A 21350-nucleotide genomic window follows, 5' to 3' on the forward strand; every position below is an offset into this window, starting at 1 on the left:
ATATCGCGAAATATACCACAGAACAAAGGGGAAAGGAGGAGAGAGAAAGTGGAAGAAAAAGGGAAGAGGAAGGGGAATATTGATTATGTTTGTGCTGGGATAGTATTTTAAAGGAGTATATTACCTATAGATTTAAGGCAGAAAAAGGAAATCAAGCAAACACTGTATTTAATGGAATAATCCAGATGCCACAAAAGGCAAAAGTCACCAAAATTGTACATTTTTTTCCAAACCGAAATAGATATAAATATAACGGTGACAGTCTAGGGCGCTTAGCAACAAAGAAAGCATTGGATGCTATAGTTACTGGAAGACAGTAGTATGTGATGACTTCAGAATGCATGGAATTGGTGGCATCAGAATTACAGTTCTATTGGACAAGAAGGATTCTTTTGTTTTGGTTTTCATTCATTGAGCTAGCTGTTTTTTGATTGGGATTTGGTTCTGACCTTTGGCATATTTAACCTACATACATTTTTGTTCTGTAAATAAAGACTATATACAGTAGGAAAAGTGACTTCATAAATTCTTCTTTGTAACGTTCCATCAACCAAAGAGATGCTATAAATACTAAGTTAACTGGGGTCCTTTGTGGGCTTTTGCATTTCATATAAGTGTGGATGTGTAGTCCCAGGTTATGGAGAATGGTGGTGGCAACAAATTCAGAGGAGGCCATGACAAACTGATAGTGACGGGTAGGACACAAACCTTACTAAGAGAGTTCAAAATTCTGACAGTCTAAACTCAAGGTGCACAGGAAAGGTTTTTTTTCTCTTGCTACTTTTATTTTGTGTGTGAAAGTTGACTCTCCAATCCCAGTGGAGAAATTGACCATCTGTGGGATGTGATTGAGAGACATGATACCAGTTTCTGAAGAAAAAGCAACTTATTTAGGCCTTGCAAATTAAGAAAGAAGGAGGAGCAGTTGGAAATTAGGCCACAGATAATAGTCAAGACTGAGCTTTTGCAAATGGAACTATTTAGCAGTAAGATGAGATCATGAAGGAACAAACCAGATAAGCAGCTGAAACTGAGTTCCAGAATAGATGATCTTTAGGGCAGGGTCTGTGTCGTCTTATGTGGTTTTTTTTTTAGTGATGAATACAATGAGGTCCTGATCTTGATTAGGGCTTTCAAATATTACTAAAATCCCAAATAGTAATAATAATAAAACATTATTATTATTCCTAATAATACACACAAGCTTATTCAGGAGTTGGCATTGAGTCCCCTTGCATAATATGCAGAAAATGGAAAGTCCCCTGCAACTCTACTTCCTACAGGGAGATGATCTGTCACTGGATTCTTGATGACCTTCAACAGTTTCTGGGGCCCATCAGCTGCACGGACACTGAGTTTGTGTAGCAGCTGAACCATCAGACCGCAGAATCGATCAAAGATTCTGGGAATCCTGGTCTGGGGATTGACTTCAATGAGAATATTCTTCTGGGTGTGGATGTAAACCTGCAGCAGGCCAGCCCGATTCAGGGGACTGTCCATGAGCATCAGGAGGCTCTGGTGTGTGATGTCGGGCCTCACCTCCCCCGGGTCCCGGCCGCTTCGCAGCAGCAGCGATTTGTGCTTGTCGCAGTTCAGCAGCTCGTACGTCTTCCCAACCTTCACGGTCTGGCACTTCTTTCTCAGTCCCCAACGTGACAGATGTGCGTGAACTGGTTCCCACTGCAGAACCTGTTGCAATTGTTGTGGGAGCTTATGCCCATGGCTCGCTGAATGTTAACTATACAGAGAAGATGATCTCCATCAGCAACTATCCCCTCTCTGCTGCCCTGACCTGTGCCAAGATCACCACAGCCTTTGAGGAGGCATGGGGGGTGGTGTGAGCCCTCCATAATTGGCCCTGTGGAGTAGGACGCTGATCTTTCTAGAATTGGCATCTGTTTTTCTACTTGTGTGTGTAAGGAGCACTGAGAGTCAACCTTGGCTGAAGGCCCAGTGGTAGAGTTCAAGGCATACCATGCTGAGCTTTTCTTCGATACAGGCTGCTCCCATGGTGAGAGGCCAATGGGCACCCCTCTGGGAGTGTTCTTTCTCCTTATATTAAAATTACTTTTGATAAAAACAAAACAAAAAAAAACCACCTCTACTTCCTAGTCCCATTGTGGAACTTCAATGCTCTGGAGTGCTTTGAGGTGCCTTACATCAGAATGAATTTCATCCATTGAGAATATGAGAAATATGTATGAGAAATACATTATTTCCTGTTGAGTGAGCTTATTAGAGGATCCAAATGGAGTGATCAGAATGGAATCACATGGCTGCATTTTTAAAGATACACCGCTACCTCGATATAACGCCACCCGATATAACATGAATTTGGATATAACGCGGTAAAGCAGTGCTCCGGGGAGGCAGGGCTGCGCACTCCAGTGGATCAAAGCAAGTTCAGTATAACACGGTTTCACCTATAATGCGATTTTTTGGCTCCCAAGGACAGTGTTATATCGAGGTAGAGGTGTACTTCACTCACAATGGAGTTGATTTGTAGCTTTCACTTTTTATTTTCAAAAAGGGTACATTAACTAGTTTCCATTTATTATTATTATTATTATTTAATTAAAAATAAGCATCTGGCTGCAGATAAGGGGCTATCAGAAGCCTAGAGAAACCTAGAAAGCAGGAAAGAGAGACTGGTATACTATTTTAATAATTAACATATTTAAAATTATTTTATTAGTTGTCTTATTCAATGCACTGTAATGCTGTCAGTTGGAAAGAATTATATTTAAATTAAATTATGTTAAAATAATGTTGCTATTTTCTCTCTTCCAAAGAACTGTGTGGGAGAATTTAAAAAAATACTTAAAATATTTAAAATTTTGTTTTTTTTTTAAATTATTTTATAATTACAATAAAAATGCCAAATTGTGTAGCAGTGGTGAACAATGCATTTAGATGTGCATTTTTCAGCATTAATCTTTGGTCTGTATTCCTTATAAACTACCTACACGGAACTCCACTTACAAGTAATTAAATACTTTTTAATCAGTTGCTAGAATACTGACTATACCGATATTGTAATTATCTATAAACCACTTAATTTGGGAGGATTGAAATTATTTACATTTTGTGTTACACTTGTTTTAAATAATACAGCTCTCCAGTGTATCAGAAGCACTTGGCTTTACCTTTGTTTTCACTGCACACCTCAGCTATATTATTCAGCACTGCTGTACAGTCTATTCCTTATTGCTTAAATAGAGGGTAGTACTTTAAATGAACACCAGTTACAGCTAACAGTTTCTCATCTAGACAATTGGATGTATTAGTATTTTAATTACCTGGCTGTAATTTCCACTTAATTTGGAGAATTTCTAACATTTTCCTTTCAGCACTAAACCAATCTCATTTATAATGCTTTATTATCACAGTTCAGATTCCAGCAGCATCCTCACTCAACAGCAGTCATACCAGCAGGATTTCTCTGGCTAGTTTTCAGAACATTACTTACTCTCGGAAGGAACTTCCAGTTGAAGAGTAATAATATACAATAAACGTTTTTTATATTTGGAAAAAAACACCCAGTTCAGCTTGAGAAATAATGTCTTTGAAAACAACCGTGTTATACAAAAGCTAAGGCTGACTTGGTACCCCACCTAAGGTAAATGTACCTACACAAAGGATCTTTGAACTGAGGAGAGAACACCAAATAGCCTTAAATGCGTTTTGTTTGATTTAAAATTTCCAGGCTGAGATTTTAAAAGGAGCCAAAGGGAGTTGGGTGGCCCAGATTCCACTGATTTCACTGGGAGCTGGGTGCCTAACTCCCTTAAGTCCCTTTGAAAATCTCAGCCTAGCTGGATATTTCTTTACTAATAACACATCTTATTAGGCTAAGTTGGCTGTTTTGTACATGTAAAGCTTTTTTGATCAGTTGGATTATAACAACAGTTCTCTCTTTCTACCAGGCTTCAAGTCACCACCATGTCAATAATTTCAGGCACAAGAAAAAGATAACCAATTATTCACGTTAATGATATAGTCTATAGGGATTGGCTACTTATTTTATTGTAGGTATAAGAAAAGATCTTTGGTATCTATTTCAAAAGGAAGGCTCTTTCCTTTCTTTTCCCAGAGTGCTCTCCTCAGCGAAGGAAAAAACTAACATCCTTAGACCAGGATCACCCCTTCTCTTCCCTGCCCACCCAGGTTATTTATAGTGCTCCCTTCATATGGGAAAATGCAGCTATCTTTGTGTTCCTGCTGAGTCAGGGCCCTGCGAGCATCAGCAGCTACAAGGCTCACAGGGGAAGGCTGTCACAAGGGCAGCAGCCAACACATCACAATGGAGTCTGCTGTACTTGTTAGAGAAACACCCTGTATGTGACACAACCCCTCCCTGCTTCCCCTTTCTACTTGTGTGTGTTGGGAATTGCAGACAGTGCCTGGGATTTCCAGTGGCTCTTGTGTGATCAGGCCCCAGAATCCAGTTATAGACACAGAATTATTTGATACATGGTGCAAACCGACTGGCAAATGTTGTGCATATAATACTCAGCCCCTTGAATCAAGACGAGAGAGAGAGAGCGTGGTACCTTCAGGGAAAAACAGAATCCTCTTGAGAAGAGAGCTGTTTAGGTTTGGTTTAGGGAAGTTTGTTTGGTCTAATCTTTTTTCCTGCCTGTGCCCACCTCATATCAGTAAATAATGAATATCCCCAGGTCGCTTATTCATGAATATCTCCCCTGGAGATGAACAGTGATAATCTCACCAGCCTGTCCAATTGGTGAGTTTGTTTCGATGAGTCACGCTCAGAGAGGAGGAAAAGTATTTGCTAATGGCTCATGTTCTTTCCATGCATTGTCTGTAATTCCATAGCAACCCAGACTTGCTGTGAACCACACAAGAAAGCCAGGCCGGGTCGCTGCAGCCTGTGTGCCCTGAGCCAAGGTTCTGCTGCGTCTCTTTCCAGGTCCCCAAACACGGATTCCCTGGCTGTCCCAGGGACAATGCAGCATTAACACAACGGGGGATCAGTCTCTACACAAAAAGTGCCAACATGAGGGAGAAGAGGCTCACCACTGGTATGTAAAGCTCTCCCAACAGGACAAAAGGGCAGTAACCACTTAGGGCTATGTCTCAGGCTATGGGGATGATGACTCCCAGGAGGGAGATTTAAATTATATCCTTGAAATTCATACAGCAAAATTCTTCAGTCCTAAGAATGAAAGATCATAAACACGTCCGATGAAGTGGGCTGTAGCCCACGAAAGCTGATGCTAAAATAAATTTGTTGGTCTCTAAGGTGCCACAAGTACTCCTCCACTTCCCTCATATGCATCCCAAAGAAGGGAAGCTGTTTCTCAAGTGGGTGAGACTTGGAGCATAACTGTTTCACCTGGGAACAGTTCCTGTGTTGCCTGTTCTCATGATTTTATCATGAGTTTCACAATATCTAGTGTGTTTAGCCCCAGCTTCTTGAGTCATGGAATTACATGGGAATCTCAGCTTTCTTTATAAAAAAAGCAAGTTTTTAGTCTTCATGATTTCAGAGTAAAGCTGGAAAATGTGGCCTAAAGGCTCAAAAAAAAAACCCAGAAGACAAATACCCCCAATATATGATTTTTCAAAAAAATCTCATGATATTTAAGATAATCCCATGAGTTTTTTGAGATCTAATTCATGATTTTTAAATGCTTGGGGTTGGCAATACAGCATTTCCTTAGAGTTTGTTTTATTTTCTCAGATCAGGTTATTTTATTTCAGAAAACCCAGGAAATTAGTAGAGGCCCATCACTTACTTAATTTTTCAGAGTAATCGCTAAATTATGTGTGCAGTCAAATTGACCTCAACAAACATAAATGGAAATGTGTTGGATGAATAACAAGTAGTATTTTATATCTGTGTTTCAGAGCCTCCAGATATAACAGAAGATGCATTTGTAAGTAAACTTTAAAAGGACCAATAATTATTTTTCTCTTTTGGGACTACAGAGAAAATAACAGGTCTACTACTATATGGTTTCTTATTTCTTCCATTGTAGTAGTTGAGCATTGACATGTTTTTCCGAGCAGGAATACTGCTACTTCTGACAATGTTTCTTTAAAAAAATGGTTCTCATGGTTTCATTTGATTAAGAAAAAAATGCTGCAGTGTTAGGAAAAGTGAAACAGAAATTTAAGGGGAATAAGATTGCAAAGATAAAGAAAAGCACAATGGTAGAGGAAGGAAGGAAGAAAATAGTTAGTTGGAAGGTCCAATTGATACGTTCTACAGATGCATTTTCTTACCATTTTGAGAGATTCATCTGTTCTCTGCTTATTGCTTCATACCAAATGACACCCCTTTCCTTGTTTGAATGCCTAAGCAGTATGCATGTTTTTAAAAGATATTTAGTTCTATCTTTGATGGAGACCCCCTAGGTTCTACTCCTACTCCAATATAAATAATATATATTGAAATCCAGGTTAATTTCATTTAGGAATAAACAAAAATATGTATCATAACATATTAATAACCTAGCTGAACCAAAAGTTTACATTGGGTTAGGCTCTGATTCTATAATCTACTCCATGTGGGCAGACCCCTTGACTTCAGTGGAACTCAAGTAGGTGCATGGATCCACTATACAGAATTCAGCGCAGGATCAGGGTTTCTATAATCACTTTAAGGCTTTGACATTTAAAGTGAGCACTGGATTTTTATCTATGAGCACTTTTCATTTCAGTAGAAGTTGCATTTAATGTACTGTTCTATTGTCTTACCAAGTCTATCTGTGTTCAGATCCTTCTTGGGTATCTTATAACATCACTCTGTATCTGTGCTAGTACACTCATGGCGGTGATATGGAGAAAGCTAGTATATAGAATAGATACAGTGTCATGGGATATGTTTCCCTAGAAAATGTAAACAGCATTTTTACAGGATACTACTGACATAATGATCATCCCTTCACTGCTTTAAGACTGACAATAATAGGACCCTTGATACCTGTATACTGTATGCAGGCAAAATTCCCAGTTACTTCAATAAGTTTTGCCTGCATAAGCACTGGAAATTCAAGCCATTTGTAGTTCATCCAGACTGCCTATTGGAATCATGAGAATGCTTTTAATAATTATAACTTGGATTGTACACCATAGAATGCATCAGGGAAAGAATTAAAAGAAAATGCCTATTGCCACCAACATCTAAAATGTTTTTTTGTATATAAAATTATATGGACTCTAATGGGCAAATAGTAAGTGTATAAATATTATTTTGAAATGAGAATAAGACTGGTTGCTGAAATAAAAGTCCCATAGGAAAATTTTATTGTTTTTCAAAAACTTGCAGATAGGTGCAATAAGTAGCAAAGCTTGCGTTAACAGTGTAGTAAAAGTTTTATGGATTAATGACCCAGTTTGTTTATATTTCTTGCTGCTATATAAGACTTTAAAGAACATATTCCTGGCAAATAAAAAACATGTGTACCTGTATATTTTCATAGGACTTCTAATTCAGTGAGTAATAAATATTTTGTTTCAAATAATTCACTTAGATGAAAGAAGTATTTACACTACATATTATTGTATCTAATCATCATCAAACTAGTCTTTACCCATTTCAAATCTAAAGATGTATTACTTATGCACAGCAAATGTGAAATATAGATACTTTTTATACATGCACAACCTGTTTCTAACAAAACTTTTCACATAAATAAGAAAGTTCTTATGCACTTAGGGCTCAGTCCAATGTCCATTGAAGTAAATGGGAGTCTTTCACTAATTTCATTGGGCACTAGATCAGACCCTTATGCCTTGATTCAGGAGAGATCTTAAGCATATGTTTATTTAAAGCATGTGCTTTTCATTGTCTTCAAGTTAAGCACATGCTTAAGTGCTTTGCCAAACTGGGGCCTAAGAACCTGGTTCAAAGCTTATTGAAGTCAGTGGGAGTCTTTCCACTGACTTCTATGTGCTTTGCATCAGACCCTTTGATCCAAATTCTCCTGTTTAATGCTTAGTTCAGATATCTTTGCCCTTCCCCTTCCATGCCTCTCCCAGGTCCTGAGTGCTGGTACACAGCAAGCCACTGTGGAGCTGAGCTTGACACAGTAGTTCTAGGAATGTTCATGCCGTATATGCCCTATCAAATATTGTCCCCCATGTGCGTAGTTGCACTTAATCACTATGGAGGAAGCGTCAGGATTTGACGTCTTAAGAACTTTAACAGCCCCAATAGATAGATTTAGACTAAGACAGTTTTTATGCTCAGAAATAATAAAGTGTTCGAAAAATTGTATGCAGTGTTGTTGAAGCTGTGTCAACCCCAGGATATTAGAGAGACAAGGTGCGTGAGATAATATCTTCTATTGGACTGACTTCTTTTGGTGAGAGAGACAAGCTTTTGAGCTACACAGAGCTCTTCTTCAGGTCTGGGAAAGGTATTCAGAGTGTCACAGCTGAATACAAGATTAGTTTAACATAAATAGCACATATTCTTAGGGACCATTCAAGGTGAAGCGGCCCATTAACACCCCTGCAGTCCTAGGACAAAAAGTGAGTTACAGATTATTGTAATAAACCATAAATCTAGTGTCTTCATTAAGATCATGATTTTGGTCTAGCAAAGTTATGAATTTAAGCTCCCAGGCTTGTCTTTTGAAAGTGTTGTGCAGGTTTCCTTTGAGGATGAGGCCTAATAGATCAGCTATAGAGTCATTGCTCTGTGAAAAGTGTTCACCCACAGGTGATATGTTTTTTTTCATTTTCCTGCGTGAGTTCATTCGTGAGCACAGTGAGTATCTGGTTTCATCCACCTAGTTGCTATTGGGGCATTTAGTGCACTGGATGAGGTACAACACATGTTGTGATACGTATGTGTAAGACCCAGGGATCTTGAGAGGTGTGTTGGAGGCATGTTGATCATTGTAGCAGTGGAGTTATGTCTGCAGGTTTTGCATCTGTTGTTCTGGTAGGGTCTGGTGCCGCTTTGAGTTGGTGTCCTGGTCTGTGGGGAGCTTGCTTCTGATGATGAGCCTGGAGAGGTTGGGGGGTTGCTTGAAGGCCAGAAAAGGGGGTTCAGGAACAATTTCTTTCAGGAGGGGGGTGCCCATTGACTATTGGTTGTAGTTGTTCGAGGATATACCCCGTATGAGTTCCAGTGTGCGGTATAGTTGACAAGTAGGGGTGTGTGGTTGGAGGGGGCTTATTTCTTATTGTTGCAGGTTGTCTCAAGGTATTTGGCCCATTAATAATTGACATTATTAAAAACTAGACAGAATTCTCTTTCATAAAGCTGACATATTTTAAAAAACACAACAGAGAATATATTCCATGCTGGCTTGTTCCTTCTCCCATTGACATGAGTAGGAGTTTTGCCATTGATTTTAGCAGTTAAGACAATGGGGAAATTCCCAGTTTGGGCCAGCCCCAACTATGGCATACTACTGCTTGATATGGTGGGTCAAATTCTGATCTGGTTAGCACTCTCTCATTCACCTTTGGCAGCTATCCAATTGTGAGTATCAGTTTGGGGATGGAAGCAGCTACATTCCTCTTTCCCGGGTGCAGATGGGTGGAAGGGTGTGGAACAAGTCAGGAATATGTAGGCTACTTGCATATCAGTTTTTTTCAGAAGTAAATTTGCAAATTTCCCACTTTTACTAGATTTTAGGTTTACAAGTGTTTTATCTATAAGTTCTTTGTCACATGAACTGTCTTTGTATGTTTTGTATGGTATTGAGCACATCACTGGTGTATGTAACCTTTCTGCCCATCAGAGTTGGCAGCAATAAGGGCTGGGTTCAGTATTTCAATAACACAATGGAAAACTGACTCGAGCCCCCACCTAGTGACCTGGGACAATTACATACCACCCCCCCTGGGCACCTCTAATAGGCAATACTTCCCCTCTCGCAAGCACAGAGTCTGAGTGTAGCAAAAGCCTTTTAATAAAGGAGGGAAACAATGCAGCATTATGTTGGGGAAACACCACAAACAGGATTCATAACACAAACCATGAGCAAAAGACCCACTACCAAGTAAGTTTGGCAGTGTCTTTTTCCCCTCAGAGTCTTAAGTTCAGAAACCCAACAGTCACCCCACCCACAGTTTCTGTCCTTGGTCAGTGCAGCCCCCAGAGTTCAGAAGTTCATCTGAAGAGTTTACCTCCCAGTCTGGGTGGAAATGGGGGGAGATATGGGGGCATCTTACATGCTCCACTGCTCAGGTCGACGGCCAATTGCCACGCCTCGCCATGGGGTTCTGCTGTAGTCTTCACCGCCAGCTGTCCAGCTAGCTGCTCCTCTCCACTAGCTGTGCCTTTCCCCTCCTCTCTGCTAGCCATCCTACTAGTGCCTTTCCCCTCCTCTCTGCTAGCCACCCTGCTAGCCACTCAACAACATGTCTTCAGCCCCACCCCCCACACTTAGCACAGCTCTCAGTGATTTCAGCTGTTGGGTTGGGGGGGCAGTGCGGGCACACTCAGAACCACTCACCCTAAGAATCAGCACATAACAAGTATTCTAATAGAATCAAAATTAGCTCTGTTATTACACAGCAGAGAGAGGAGGGGTCAAAGTGGTGTTTGGGGCCCACGCTGCCAAGCACACATACCTGTCCCCAGCCTCTCTCAGTTCACTGGGCTTTGGAACCCATGTCCCTTGCCTAGCAAGTGCTAAATAGTTGAGGGCAAGTCCCTCCGTCATAAAATGCCAAGTACAATTCTACTGTCCTTGATTCACATAACCAGGATAACAACACTTTATTACTCCTGCCACAGTAACAAAGAGACTGTGGATCCCACAGCAGCCAAAGTGATCATTTGGGCAAGCAGTCCCTTCATGCTAGGCGGGGTAGGTGTGCCCAGGCAAACAAGATCAGCCTCTGAAGTTCTTTTTCACAACTCACCACCAGATGTCAGGGTAGAACTCAGTCTGACTCTGCTTACATGTACAATGAATGTTATGAATGTACAATGAATGTTATGTTATGTTCTTATGTTCTTAATACAATGACACAGTGAAAAGTCTACTTTTGTGCAAAAATTCTGATCTGCTTTAAGGCAAACCATAGTATAAAAGACTATCATATATACAAATACAGATCAACATAGATTACTTTAAACATTGTCTTGTGTTTTCATGTTCCCATAGGAAGATTATTTAGCGACAGATGATATGCTTGTGAACTACTTTAATGAATTCTTGAATCTTCCAGTAAGTATGTTATATTAATTTCTTCCTAAACCCAAGAAAAAACTTTATTGTGTTTAGTACTAAAGCAAACTGGCTTGGAAACGCATATTGTGTTTTTTAAACTAAAGTGTTCTGTTGGTTTTCCAATTCTTTTGAAGGGCTTCTATATTTTAATGATAGCATCTAATGTCTTAAGATGTTATCATCAGTAAAGCTTTGCCAATATCTATAAAATACAACATAGTATCTGGACTTCTTGGGATATAATTTCTCTTGTTTCAGGTCAATCTATATACGTAACTTGCAGTTTATCAAAATATTATAGATTAGAAGTGAAGAAGACATATTTAGTGCTTATGTTAAAATACCTTTGAAAATCAGGCCAGTTTTATTTAGGTGCCTAATTTAAGGCATTCAGGTTTGCCAATATTAGTCCTAGTTTGTCTCTTGGTCATTGAGACCAAGGACCAAATTCATCAGTGGTGCATCTCCACTGATTTAATTTAGAGGTGCACTTCCCCCCTACATACACCATTATTGATTCTGTCTGAAAGTAAATTTCCCTGATTTCAGTGGGAATTTTGCCTGGGTGAAGATGGTAGAATTGGATTCTAAAAACCAGTTTTTGATTTTTAAATAAAATTTGTCACCATGTAAAGGAATATACCGGAGTGTGGGTATGGCCCATAGTGATGATACTGTCTTCTCACAGGAGCTCTCTCCCTATATACTATATAGTACCTCTCACTGCAAGTTTCCTGGGAAACTCTCTCAACTAAACAATGAAGGCACTGTAAGAAGAACATGGGAGTTCTCTTTCCAGCTACTTTAGTATGTCTGAATCCAAACCTAAACCTGATGTTCTTTAAGCCAAGGCCATCTATTGAGAAAGCTGGACTGTTCTGTGATGTAGCAATTTTTAATCTTAAATGGGTCAGATTTTCCTCATCACAAAAATACCTCCTCCACCCCATGTTTGTTTGGAAACTGAGTTTCCATTTGACTTTCCTCCAGATCATTCCATCACAAAGAATGGTGGGGATGGAGTCTGCTTCCCTAAACCCATGGATGTCCTTGGACCTACCCTGCACAAATCTCAAGACACCTAGTTCAGGGCTGGGCTGTCTGTCAGAAGTCCCTGTGTTTCCACAGTGCTTAGTCCACCATCTTGCCTCTATGGCAGCACAGACCCTGAGCTATGCTTCCATGGTCTGAGCACTTGCAGTGGTCCCTGAAATCTACAGAAGACAACTCACATTGGCAATGCTGACTAAGCAAGTATTGTTTTACACAGGTAACCCCTGAGGGTTTCTGGGGGAACAATGCCACAGAGTCTCTCTTACACATTTATCCAAAGTATTTTAATGGAAACTAATATTTATTAGATCTTTTTATTAATAGTGGTCTCATCACCTTTATTTTCTCTTTGATTTCTGTTGAGGGGGTTCTCTCTTCAGGATTAAGTCCCTTTATTATCTGGAATACTGTAGCCTGAATATTTTATATTCCCAACTTCCCTCCTCTTCCAGAAGATTGACTCTGAGATAGTGCAACATTCTTGTCCAAAGCACTCCACTGAAAATTCTGTCTTTTTGACTTTGTTATGCTGATATAGCTGTTGCCTAGAAACATAATTACCCAGGTCTGTTAGTGTTTAGGCAACTAGTTAAACTGAAGAAATATCATGTGACTTGATGCAACAAATCAGAGGCAGCAAATGTTTATGTTGAGAGACTCTCTCTTTTGATTTAGAATATACCATCAGTGTATGGTAAAAATATAGCACTAGTGACTCTGTATAGCACAGAGCAATACTCTGTTGTAGTTTACAGTACATTCTTTAAACAATTAGGTTATCATACTACTATTCAGTACATTCTGACACCAAATGATGTATACTTTAATGAAGTTGTCAGAACAAACTTTTTGAAAGATAAAATTATACAGAATAACCAAAAGGACACTTTTCTTTTGGTCTGAGGTGCAGTGATTTGAGAAAGTTAGAAAGTGATTACATGATATAAAAACAGTTTACATCTATCTCAGTGATTAATTTAAGAACAACGGTCCTTTATAAACTACTTAAAACAGAAATATTGTAATAAGCATATTTCCATCTCCAGTTGGCCAGGTAGCTACACCTTCTTTGTTGGATATGGACCTGGGCACTGTGAACTATACATTCGTCACCTCCAGGAATATAGTTTACCAGCGCATGATAGTTAAGGACACAAGACAGATACATCTGCTTCAGTGTATACAGGCTCATCTACTCGGTAACACCACTGAACGGAAACACATTTCTCCTGCATGCTGCAAGCCACACTGGCTTCCCATTGCATTCCAGATCCCTTTTAAAGTCCTTTTCAAAGCATTCAGTGGGCTGGGTTCTGGTTATCTAAGGGACTGTCCTTTTCTTTGTGACTTACCGCAATATCTGCATTAATCAGAGACACTGTTGCTGACAGTACCCAGCTTGAAACTCACAGGGAGTGGGCATTCTTGGTGGTATGCCCTTGGCTGTGGAATTCCCTTACATCAGAAATCAGGATGATCATGGATTTTACCAACTTCAGATTTTAAGAGCTGCTTCTTCTCAAAAGCCTTTCCACTATAAAAGCCCTAAAGAATGGACAATGTTACTCCTCTGAAGATAAAAATATTTCAACACTTCTATCGTATTAAAAATAGATATATTTTCCTCTCTCTTCGGTGCACACAAACACACACAGAGACGTATTAATGGTGTAATGTGGAGAGGAAGATGAATATAGTCCTGCAGATTGATTATTACTTTGTTACATGGTTTTATTGGCACCCAGGTACGATGGTGATGGCTGCCGAAGAAATACCTAGACACACAGTCTAGGTAGGGATCTGGAATCTTAATGCAGGCAAAACTTCCATGGGAGTTTTGCCTGAGTAAAGAAGGACTCTAAGATTTGGCCCATTGAAATCATCCTGAAAATAAATTAAACAAAAAAAATAAAATAATGTTTAGGCTAATTGCACTTTCAGAAAATAAACACTATGGGTCTGATTGCCCTCTTACTTATGCCAGTTTAAATCAGGAGTACAGTGGTTTAAAACTGGTGTTACTGGAGCAAAATCAGAGTGTGGATGGGTGGGAGAGAGCAAGTCAGATGACTGACAAAAGTTAGAGTATTCCCCATTTCTAAGACTCTAAACCTCTTTGGAAGCACCATATCATGGTCAGTAGATCCCCATAATTTCCAGGTTGCACAGAGGAAATTTGCATGTGCCTTGGTACCACCAGGGCTGGCTCTAACTTTTTTGCCGCTCCAAGCAAAAAAAAGAGTGCCGCCCTGCCGTAACACCCCCCCGAGCGCCGTGCCGCCCAAGCCCCCCGCCCCTCCGAGCGCCGTGCCGCCCAAGCCCCCCGCCCCTCCGAGCGCCGTGCCGCCCAAGTCCCCGCCTCCCTTGAGTGCTGCGCTGTCCAAGTCCCCACCGCACCGCCAAAACAAAAACAAGCAAACAAACAAAAACCCTCCAGCGCCGCCCAGCCGAATCAAAAAAACCCCAAAAAACCCGAGTGCCACCCTGCCCCAAAGTGCCGCCCCAAGCACGTGCTTGGTCAGCTGGTGCCTGGAGCCAGCCCTGGGAAAAGAAAGGAAAGAGCCTTCCTTTTGAAATAGATACCAAAGATCTTTTCTTATACCTACAACAAAATAAGTAGCCAATCCCTATAGACTATATCATTAACGTGAATAATTGGTTATCTTTTTCCCTGGCATGTATGAGGCGCTGGGAGGGAGGAGGAGGAGTGGGGACAGGACATGCATGGGTCAGGGGGCAGAAAGAGCTGGGGAAGAGGAAGGAGAGGGGTGGGGTAGGGGCAGGAAGAGGTGGGGTGGGGCCTTGGAGGAAGGGGTGGAGTGGGGGCGGAGCCTGGGGCTGAGTGGGGAGGCTTGGGGGGTCTGGGAAATTTCTTAAATCAAAATGGGGGTCCTCGGGTTGCTAAAGTTTGAGAACCACTGATCTAGTTCATCAGAAGTTGTCCTTATTTCTCTCCTTACTGACACTGATTGACAAAAAGCTCATTTCTTCTTCATTAATTAGATCTTTACTAATTGCCTGTGATTTGCTCCTTATTCAGCACTGGGAGTGAAATCCTGGCCCCACTGAAGTTAGTGGGAGTTTTGCCATGGACTTATCTTCACCTAGGATTTCACCCTGGATTCCTAAAGCTGCTTAATCACTTGTAATGGTTTGGACTTTCATTGACATTTATGTAGAATATACATCTTAATGGAGTTTTGGCAAAGTCAAAAATATATTGTATGATTTATTAGGACTTACTCTGTTCATTTTCTCCCTGTTCAGGTTCTGATCCTAAGAGATGCTGAGCTGTTGTCATTCATTTTCTCTTGGGTTTAGGCTATGAGACTGTGGGTGGGGTTTGGTGAGCATAGTTACACATTAGGAACCTCAGCTGAAGTTAAATATTTTTGACAGCTGTAAAAGCTGAGGCCATAGAGATGGATACATCTGATGTTCTGGGTGTACGGTGATGGTTGATGTTTTGGGATGAATAAAGGACAGTTGCCATCAGTACAATTAATTATAAGGCTTTACAACTCAGAACTGTGCATTCAGTTTGTTCTTCAGCCAAGAACATATTCATATATTCTGTTTGCATTTGATATCTGAGAGGTTTATTTGCTTTCAACTGTTTGTGTATGATTGTTTGTTTATTAAAATTTCTCCTAAACAGCAATATGAAAACAGCTTTTTTTGTTTTTGTTTTTTTTGGCTTAGTGACTTTTGTGAAACTGAGTTGATGTCCAACATACTGGATGTTTAGGATACGGCTGGCACTTATGACTTTCAAAAGCAGGAGGGGATGTTTTGCCACCAGGCCAAACTAAGTTGATTTTTGCCTTTCAAATTTTATCATAACATTTTTGAGGGTCCTGGATTTACTGCATATTTTATCACAGATATAAAATTATCATCATCATAATAACAAGAAATGTTTATTGTTTTTTCTTAAGCAGTGACGTAAATGCTTCCTTCCCCATAAAGGTTTTAACTGTTTTAAGGGTGTTTCTATTTGAGGCGCTGATGATATTCTCTATCTGATAGAATTTTAGCTTGTGTGTATGTGTGCACATACTAAGCCTGGTGAAAGAAAACTACATCTTTGATGCTGATTTGGTCTCATACACATTATTTGAAGTCTTACTTTTTTCATTCCATTAGTGTATATGTCTTATAAATGATTTGTTGTCAAACATCCAAAATGACAACACAATTTATATTTAAAAAGTTGTCATTGGCATCTGTTTCACTACATTAACGTTGCCAGATGTTTTCTGTTCAGTTAATTAGAATGCACAATGAAAAATCCAGCCTATGAATCAAATACTAGAGATTGAGTAAAAGTAGATATGAGTGATAAATTAATGTTGTCCTTGGTTAGTTTTCAATTTAAATACCATAGAACTAAAATAATCTGGTGATGTCTATTCAAATAGTTCCAGATTATGGAATTTCTATGCCTTGTTTGCATTTTTCTGCAAGGGAGAACACATCAAAGCTTGGGAAATTTGAGGTTTTTTCCTCCCCCCTCACCCTCTTTTTAAAAATAATAGGAAATGAAATAATAAAAAATATGTTCAGTCAGTATTAAGGTGCACAATCACTCAAAAATCAGAAAATGCCCAAATTAAGGTTAAATATATAAGAAATTTGCAGATATTAAGTTGGGGGGAGTTCTGGACACAAACAAACAGAGACAATACAAAACAACAACAGAATCACTTTAAAATGCAGGCTAATAAATCTGGAGAAAAAGAATCAAAGCCACAAAGAAACCTGGAAAATAACAATGTCAAAAGTGATTCATGGGTGAACAGAACATTAGATGTGCCTTTGTAGAGTGATATGGCTGTGAAACATACCACTGCAGTTGTGGACAGTTTGGTCCTGATCCAATAAAGCATTTAAGCATATGCTTAACTTTGAGCATGTGAATGGTCCTACTGACATCATGGAGACTACTCACATGCTTGAAGTTAGGCATGTGTTTAAATGCTTTGCTGAATCAGGGCCTATAGGTAGAGGAATTACATGATGTGAAGGGAATGTAACAGACCATTTCTATGGTTCTGCTGTAGCCTAAGATATTGTGTTCAGATCTGGGCACCTCATTACTAGAAAGATATTGACAAATTGGAAGGAGTTCAACGTGGTTACTTTGGATTTAAACCGGTGCATCAGAGAACAGAATCTGGCCTATGGTATGCATTCTCATAAAAAAACAAGAAGCTAAATTAAATGAAAAATATGCCAAGTGAAAGAAAATAATCTTATTCTCCAATATAGGTAAAACACCAATTTTACAAACTCTGTGTGAAATCCTGACCCTACTGTATGAAGCCAAAGGGAGTTTTGCCAATGAGTGGAATATGACCAGGATTTCACTTTCTAATTTTTATGAAATTCTTCTTAATGTAAAATGTTGGTTGTCCTACAGTTTGATTGTGGGTTATTTATATGTTCTGCTTTTACAGAACCTCAATTTCACAATTTTTTGGGGCATCATCCAAGATTTTTGATCAGATCTATCTATAATTTTCCCCAACATTTCTGCTGAATGTAAAAATTGAAAGGTAGCATTAGTTGGGGTTTATAGGAAAAATGGCAGTGGAAAATCTGGTATCCACAACACTCAACAAACTAATGATGACCATACTCTCCTTTTGGGTATTGCTCAGACAGCCCTTGGACTTGACAAAAGTTGCATATCCATAGCTGAAGGTGGGATTTGGCCCATCCTATATACTACACAGTACCTGATTGAATTGGCAGTACATGGTAAGTTTCTTGGATTTGATTTTGGTAGGCTGTTGACCTACTATATCTAAATACTGAGGCATAAGTCTTTACTATATATGTCAAACACTCAGAATGATCCATCCACCAAAATGGTAGAGCAAGAAGCTTCACTGGATATGGGATTCAATAATTTATGGTATAAACAGGGAAGTAGGGACCTGATCCTGTAAGTGAGCTGCTTGCAGAACTGTTAAAGACAATGGGAGTTACGTGTGTGAGCAAGCATTTGCTGTATTGGGGCCTATATTTGCATGGGAAGAAGGTGAATTAGGGTCTGAAATGAGTGACATAGTTTGTAATTAGATATAGTTGAGAGCTGTGGTAATAATTTATTGGAAAATCTTACAATGAGCCGGAAAAGTAGCAAGCATGCAGATTTACTATTGCAGTCCCTAGCAAAAGCCGTGGAATGAAGAAGGAAAATGTCTAATGATACTATCTTGTGTTCTGTAGGGTGCTTCCCTACTGCAGAAACAGGAATTTTTATATGAAAGGTTTCTCTTATTGCAATTTCTTTTGCAGACCTTTGCAGAGCCAGTTAAGTTTAATCCTGATTTTGGCGTTTTTGAAGTAGTTAATGATACCCCACAATGTCTGGAAAGCCAGCTGAAAAAAATTCTACATAATCAGAAACCTCCCAGTCCCATTTATGATGTTACAAGGAAGGCAAAGAATGATGGGCAGCTTTCCAAAAAGAGCAGCATTTTTCCAGACTTCAGTGTTGACCCAAATTACAGTATTATGGTAAGCATGTTGTGTCCAGTGACTTTATATTTAAATCCAATTATATTGATACTGACAGCAGTTACTGTTGTGTTTGGCTTGTTATCTTGGGAAAAATGTTAGTTTGTGTGTTAGGAAAACAGTATGATGGGCCAAATTATGTCTTGAGATGCACATAGGTCTTCCATTCAAGTGAATTGAAGTACACATGTGCATCCTGTAAAGTAGAATTTGTTTCAGTGGTCTGAATGCTCACTAATATTAAGACAAAAGTTAGACCATGTCTACATTGGGAGCACTTTACCAGTATAAGAATACCACAGTACTCTACTGACAAGGCATTCCTAGTATAGATGCAGCTATACTGCCAAAGCAGTATAGAAAGAAAATAACATTCAGTATACTGGGAAACTTGGTTTATTCCCATTGTTGCTTATATTATACTGGAGTAAATTATATGACTCTAGTTTCTTTCATTCAAGGCTATTCTAATTAGGGCTGTTGGTTAATTGCAGTTAACTCACGCGATTAACTCAAAAAATGACCTGGGATTAAAAAATGTAATCGCGAGTAATCACACCGTTAAACAATAGAATACCAATTTAAATTTATTAAATATTTGTGGATGTTTTTCTACATTTTCAAATATATTGATTTCTATTACAATACAGAATATGAAGTGTACAGTGCTCACTTATTTTTTATTACAAATATTTGCACTGTAAAAATGAATAAACAAAAGAAATAGTATTTTTCAATTCACCTCATAAAAGTACTGTAGTGCAATCTCTTTATCATGAAAGTGTAACTTACAAACAGGGCTGGCTCCAGGCACCAGCATTCCAAGCAGGTGCTTGGGGCGGCAATCTGTAAGGGGCAGCAGTCTGTGTGTTTTTGCGGCTCCAAGCAGGGCGCCAAATTGACGCGGACAGCGGGGGCAGTTCGTCTGCAGTTAGGGCAGCAAATGTGTTTCCGCGGTGGCCCGTCAGCTTCTAAGTTCAGCTGCCCGCGATGTCAATTTTGGCTGAAGACAGAAGCTGCCACCGAATTGCCACCGCCATGGAAATGCGTGTGCCACCCTAATGGCACACGGACTGCCCCTGCCGTCCGCGGCGGCAATTCGGCGCGCTGCTTGGGGTGGCATAAACAGTAGAGCCAGCCCTGCTTACAAATGTAGATTTTTTTTGTTACATAACTGCACTCAAAAACAAAACAATGTAAAACTTTAGAGCCTACAAGTCCACTCAGTCCTACTTCTTGTTCAGCCAATTGCTAAGACAAACAAGTTTGTTTACATTTACAGGAGATATCGCTGACTGCTTCTTATTTACAATGTCACCTGAAAGTGAGAACAGGCATTCACATGGCACTTTTGTAGCCAGTGTTGCAAGGTATTTACGTGCCAGATGTGCTAAACATTCATATGCCTCTTCATGCTTCAGCCAGCATTCCAGAGGATGTGCTTCCATGCTGATGAGGCTCTTTAAAAAAATGTGTTAATTAAATTTGTGACTGAACTCCTTGGGGGAGAATTGTATGTCTCCTGTTCTGTTTTACCTGAATTCTGCCATATATTTCATGTTATAGCAGTCTCAGATGATGACCAAGCACACGTTTGATTTTAAGAACACTTTCACAGCACATTTGACAAAATGCAAAGAACGTACCAATGTGAGATTTCTAAGGATAGATACAGTACTCGACCCAAGGTTTAAGAATCTGAAGTGCCTTCCAAAATCTGAGAGGGATGAGGTGTGGAGCATGCTTTCAGATGTCTTAAAAGAGCCATACTCGGATGCGGAAACTATAGAATCTGAACCACCAAAAAAGAAAATCAACCTTCTGCTGGTGGCATCTGACTCAGATGATGAAAATGAACATGTATCGGTTCGCTCTGCTTTGGATCATTATTGAGCAGAACCCATCATGAGCATTGACACATGTCTTCTGGAATGGTGGTTGAAGAATGAAAGGACTTATGAATCTTTAGCGCATCTGGCACGTAAATATCTTGTGATGCCAGTTACAACAGAGCCATGCGAATGCCTGCTCTCACTTTCGGATTACATTGTAAACAAGACATAGGCAGTATTATGTCCTGCAAATTGTAACCAAACTTATTTGTCTGAATGATTGGCTGAAGTAGGACTGAGTGGACTTGTAGGACTTGTTTTCTTTTTGAATGCAGTTATTTTTTGTACATAATTCTACATTTGTAAGTTCAACTTTCATTACAAAAAGATTGCACTACAGTACTTGTATTAGGTGAATTGAAAAATACTATTTCTTTTGTTTTTTACAGTGCAAATATTTGTAATAAAAATAAATATAATGTGAACACTGTACACTTTGTATTCGGTGTTGTAATTGAAATCAATATATTTGAAAATGTAGAAAACATCCAAAAATATTTAAATAAATGGTATTCTATTATTGTTTAACAGCACGATTAATCGCGATCAATTTTTTTAATTGCAATTAATTTTGACAGCCCTAGTTCTAATGCCCTATAAAAATTAGGAATGAGGCTGCTCTATCTTATGCCAGGGCTGGAGGCCAGTTAGAGAATCAGAGAGCTCTAACTGGCTGCCTCTCTGCTTTGCTGAGCATTAACTCGGTGAAGCA

At 39.4% G+C, this 21350-nt stretch overlaps 2 protein-coding genes across 6 annotated transcripts in view; one reads left to right on the forward strand and one right to left on the reverse strand.

Moving 5' to 3' along the window:
• Positions 1–1209: 1209 nt before the first annotated feature.
• On the reverse strand, positions 1210–2010 carry LOC123362634 (ribosomal RNA small subunit methyltransferase NEP1-like). Its single transcript, XM_045003042.1, has 2 exons — positions 1975–2010; positions 1210–1689 (listed from the first exon to the last, which is right to left on the reverse strand). The coding sequence occupies exons 1-2, from the start codon at positions 2008–2010 to the stop codon at positions 1210–1212; spliced, it is 516 nt and encodes a 171-aa protein (XP_044858977.1).
• Positions 2011–4374: 2364 nt separating this feature from the next.
• RGS22 (regulator of G protein signaling 22) overlaps positions 4375–21350 on the forward strand; it is a 99991-nt gene continuing 83015 nt past the window's right edge. For 4 of the 5 annotated variants that reach the window (XM_045007937.1, XM_045007935.1, XM_045007936.1 and 1 more), the window contains exons 1-5: positions 4375–4744; positions 4931–5042; positions 5872–5900; positions 11100–11162; positions 18525–18746. In XM_045007937.1, the coding sequence (XP_044863872.1) occupies positions 5018–5042; positions 5872–5900; positions 11100–11162; positions 18525–18746 (339 nt within the window). In that variant the 5' untranslated portion in view covers positions 4375–4744; positions 4931–5017. The remainder of the gene's footprint in view (positions 4745–4930; positions 5043–5871; positions 5901–11099; positions 11163–18524; positions 18747–21350) is intronic. The other variant, XM_045007939.1, reaches the window with a different exon arrangement.

The sequence above is a fragment of the Mauremys mutica genome, chromosome 2 (genome assembly GCF_020497125.1).
Source record: "Mauremys mutica isolate MM-2020 ecotype Southern chromosome 2, ASM2049712v1, whole genome shotgun sequence".
Taxonomy (NCBI): domain Eukaryota; kingdom Metazoa; phylum Chordata; order Testudines; family Geoemydidae; genus Mauremys; species Mauremys mutica.